At 43.9% G+C, this 4,704-nt stretch overlaps 1 protein-coding gene across 2 annotated transcripts in view; it reads left to right on the plus strand.

Annotated features, from left to right (window-relative positions):
- Window positions 1-3,926, plus strand: part of EZR (ezrin) — a 19,747-nt gene extending 15,821 nt beyond the window's left edge. For both annotated transcript variants that reach the window (XM_010284897.1, XM_010284898.1), the window contains exons 8-12: window positions 849-979; window positions 1,662-1,822; window positions 2,088-2,180; window positions 3,122-3,373; window positions 3,713-3,926. In XM_010284897.1, coding sequence (XP_010283199.1) covers window positions 849-979; window positions 1,662-1,822; window positions 2,088-2,180; window positions 3,122-3,373; window positions 3,713-3,877 — 802 coding nt within the window. In that variant the 3' untranslated portion in view covers window positions 3,878-3,926. The remainder of the gene's footprint in view (window positions 1-848; window positions 980-1,661; window positions 1,823-2,087; window positions 2,181-3,121; window positions 3,374-3,712) is intronic.
- Window positions 3,927-4,704: the final 778 nt, after the last annotated feature.

Raw genomic sequence — 4,704 nt, forward strand, 5'->3', positions numbered from 1 at the left:
TAACATGGGTTTTGCTTAGGCAAGGTTGAGCCATCCCCTGTTCATAAGGTGTATGTGTGGCTCTAGAGCTCTGGCATATGGGATGGACTCAGGATAACCTGCAGCGGGACTGTAAGCATTAGTCTTCTGGCTCGGACCTGTGGCCGTGTAGTCTGCTGTCCTGTTTGCAGCCTTGACAGTTGTGAGGAAGTGTGCAAGTAAAGGTCCTGTGGGCTCTTCTGTGGTGGCGCACGCCTAGAGAGGGCTTCTCCTGGCTCTTGAGTGTTAGGACCTGATTTATGTGTTGGGCCATGGGATGGTTGGAAGTAAGGGAGAAACCTTCACAGGGAGCATGTGTGTGCACTGTGGAGAAAGAAGAGGGGACTGGGAGACCTCTTACAGGCAAAGAAAAAGGATTAGACATTCCCTTGGACTTCTACTACTGGCTGCAGATTGCTCAAGAAATCATGTTGCTTCTCCCTGGTATTTGGTTTGTTTGTCTTCACTCCCTCAGCTCTCTTGTTTTTACATCTCCTTGACTTTCCTTATGACAGAAGTAACAAAGCTAAATCTTCTCTACTGTGCAGTACAGAGTCCTGGTTTTCTCTGCACCTGGTAGCTATTTGCTGTTCTAAAATTCTGTGGTGGGCAACAAAAATACAAATGTTTTTATGAAATGGGGTATCCAAAACTGAGCAAAAATTCTGAAGCAATAAAGGAACAGGCTATATGTATTTCTCTCTTCTGGCTCTTGTTTTGTCGTGGTCACTTTCCATTGAACTGCCTGGAGAGAGGCCCAGCCACCTTTCTTGCCTGGCTGTAGCTTAGGTCTGAAAGCGAGCTTCAAGCATGAAATCTGTTTCTCACAGGCAACAACTAGAAAATGAAAAGAAGAAGAGGGAGACAATAGAGAGGGAGAAAGAACAAATGTTGAGGGAGAAGGAGGAGCTGCTGGTGAGGCTACAAGAGTATGAGGTGAAGACTCAAAAAGCAGAGAAAGGTAAAGTACTTCTACTGGCTGATGAGACTGTGTGTATTCTGCTCCCTAGGTGGGTTATATGCATCGCTGCCTACACCTAGCCTAAATCTGAGGACACTGGGATCTCTTGGCAAGGCTTCCTAATATCTACCTATATGGATAAATACACATATCTGTGTGCACTGCTGACATCATCCAAAGCAAGAAAGTAGCATAAAATCTGCTGATTGTTTTTGCGAACCTCCTGTTGCCAGGAGGGTTTTAGCAGTATAGCCTCTTCCAGCAGTGAGCAAGACCTAGCTCTCAAGTCCTTTTTACTTAACTCCTAACAGAAGTAGTACTTTGGGAACAAGTCTTTCCAATGAAACAGAAGCTTCTGTTTCGATGCACAGATGAGCAGACTGGAGACAGCAACATCTGGTCCTTACAGTAAGCTGTCAAATTAAGGGCAGCAGAATCGTGTCAGTGTTACAGACTTCAGTGCAAATATCTTGCACATTATAATTAAATCTTCTGCAGCTGACTACTCCTTAATTCAGTTACTTGATGTATTATGCAAATAATTACTTTGAGGTGCACAGTGAAGGGATATTGCAAGCTGGAGTCAAGCACTTGTCATGACTTCTGTGGTTACCTAAGAGACTGCAGTCCCTTCACTTTGACCAGGCTTGTGGACTAACTGCATTTATCCATCTTTTTCCAGAGCTCTCAGATCAGATCCAAAGAGCCATTCAGCTGGAGGAAGAAAGGAGACGAGCCCAGGAGGAAGCAGAGCGCTTGGAAGCTGATCGTTTGGCTGCTCTGCAGGCCAAGGAAGAGCTGGAGAGACAAACGATGGACCAGATAAAGAGCCAGGAACAGCTGGTAAGACCCAGTCTTTTTAAGGACAAGATGCAGGCATGTTACTGTGCCCTTTAAGTAAGGCAAGGCCTTGTTTTCTGGGGAAAAACATAGTGAAGTAAAATGGTTTCTGTCATGAGCAATCTACTTTTTTGTTCTTAACTTCCTATTCAGTCTTTATTACAGTGGAGTGTAACACTTGGGTCTTTTCTCAGTCAACAGGGTTTCATTGTTGTGTTTGTTTTGTTTTTTTAAGAGTCCTTATAATTACAGTTTTATTATTCAACAGGCTACGGAGCTTGCAGAGTATACAGCCAAGATTGCACTTCTTGAAGAGGCAAGGAGGCGTAAAGAGAGTGAGGTTGAAGAGTGGCAGATCAGAGTGAGTATCTCTGTTCTACAAAGTTGCTCTGAAGTTCTACGCCTGAGCAGAGCCTACAATTTTACCAGGCGGTGCTTAGCCTGGTATGACTTCTCTAAAAATGTGGAGACAAACATCTGTACACCAGCAGAGAAGGGCAGACTTGTGATGAATGTGCAATATACCTGCCAAACTCCTTTCTTACAACAAGCCTTCAGTCAAAGTTCAAAATGGAAGCCAGTATAAAACCTAAAAATGTGCTCAACTTCTTGGAGCCATGGAGGGGGAGGGGCACATGTATAAATGGTGCATTTAATTCATGATGTAATGTATGAAAACATTACATCACCCAAGAGAAGACGCTGCAAATGCAGCCACACTGCAGGTACCAGTCTTGAGGAGTGTGTTCTGTCATTAGTGGCTTCTTGGTACCCGGGGGTGGGAGAACTGAATAATTTGATGCACTAAAACCAAAACTAAACCATGCAAGGCTCGGAGCGGCTAGAGTGTAACTAACACTGCAGACCGCAGGGGAGGGCAGAACCACTGAGGCAGCAAGCAAGCTGACTGCCCAGAGCGTAATTGTGTTAAGAACACAGACTTGGGAATTTAAGTTCTTGCTCTGTGGAACCCATATTTACAGCCTACAGCTCTTCACATGGAGAACAGGATGAAGATAACTGTAGCTTCCCACAGAACTATTTTTCCTAGACTGTGTTTTATTGGAAGAACATTCTTTGTTCAGATCACCTGCAGACTGCACAGTGGATGATGGTAGCATCACTAGCAAAAAAAAAAGGGTGTTCTACATAAGAGACTAACAGAGTACTGTCAGCTGCAAGAGATTTAATTCCTTCTTTCTTGCTTTTCATGATAAAACTGGGAAGATAAGCATTAAGGTGTTCATTAAGCTGGTTTAGAACAAGAAATGCATGAAAATATTTTCCACTCTTTTCCCAAAGGCCAAGGAAGCCCAGGAGGATCTGGTAAAGACAAAGGAGGAGCTACAGCTGGTAATGACTGCTCCACCTCCACCCCCACCGCCTGTCTATGAGCCAGTCAATTACCATGTCCATGATAACTTGCAAGATGAAGGATCTGAGTACTCTGCCTACAGCGCAGAGTTCTCCAGCGAGGGGATCAGGAATGACCGCAATGAGGAGAAACGCATTACTGAAGCAGAGAAGAATGAACGTGTACAGAGGCAACTGAGGGTAAGACAATGTTTGGAGGAGGCAGAGTAATTGAAACAATTATTCCTGGAAAGTAGATCATTTAACCACTTGGTCAAGCAGACAAAGCTGATAGTTTCTCTTCGTTTACAGTTCCTGTAGGCAGTTTGAATTAAAGACAAGGTATATAAAGATTACTCTGATTGCTCAGGCTTTGAGATTACCTACATCATCCATAGTGTTTATGGAAAGAATATGTTGTATCCATATCACTGAGCTGGCCAGTCATCTAACAACTGTCAACTCCCACCAAAGAACGCCACTGTCATGAACCGAAAGCTTCTCGTGTATAATCTGTATTTAATGTTCCTTGCTTTGCAGGCGCTGACAGATGAGCTGGCCCAGGCTAGAGATGAAAATAAGAGGACCCACAATGATATTATCCACTCGGAGAACATGCGACAGGGACGGGACAAGTACAAGACGCTGCGGCAGATCCGGCAAGGCAACACCAAGCAGAGAATTGATGAGTTTGAGGCGATGTAATGATGCTTGTAACAAGAAGGCAGGACTGTGGGAGAGGCAGATCTTAGTGCTGTGTCCTTGTTTTGGTTTTTTTTTTATTGTGGGTTGTTTTGTTTTGTGTTTTTTCCCCTGAGGAGGGTTCTTCCCTGAGGAGGGGTCACTGTACGACATTTAACAAATGTTCTCTAGACCCAGAGGTGTTTGAATCTCCCTTTTATTCCATACCTTCTATAAAATTTGGTATAGTTAAAAACTCATTGTACCACTGATCCTGGTAAGTTGCTCATGCCTTTGCTTCGTGCCAAAAGGCCTTATGTCACATCTGTCTTTAAGCAAGACATATTTTAATAGGCCGTGCTTCCAGTTGAAGATACGTGTCCTGTGCAGGTGCTGGATTCAGCATTGGTCTAAAAATAAGCAACTGTGGGTGAATTTTGTGCCATATGTCTTTGTATTATTAGTTACAGTGTAAAGTCCAACAGGTGAGAAGACAGATTGCAGAACTCTGGATCTGCAAGCACCTGTATGTATGTGGGTACACATGTGCACATGTATTTGTGCACCTGGATTTTTATCTTGGTCTTGATGCCCACGTCCTGTTCCTGCCCCCCACACAAAAGAACTGACAACACCTCAGAACCACTTTGTGTAAAAATTTGGCTTTAAATTTGGCTTTTTCTGGTTGCTGTTCTCAACTGGAGAGATTCTGCAGCACTGGCTCAGAAGCGTGGCATAGGGACGCTGATACCCTCCTCACGTAACACCTAGGCAAACACTCTGTTGGAATCTAATGCACTACTGCGTTTGCATTCCAGCTTCATTAATGATCAGTTATAGTGTAGTATTTA

This window comes from Phaethon lepturus, unplaced genomic scaffold, assembly GCF_000687285.1.
Source record: "Phaethon lepturus isolate BGI_N335 unplaced genomic scaffold, ASM68728v1 scaffold8604, whole genome shotgun sequence".
NCBI lineage: Eukaryota > Metazoa > Chordata > Aves > Phaethontiformes > Phaethontidae > Phaethon > Phaethon lepturus.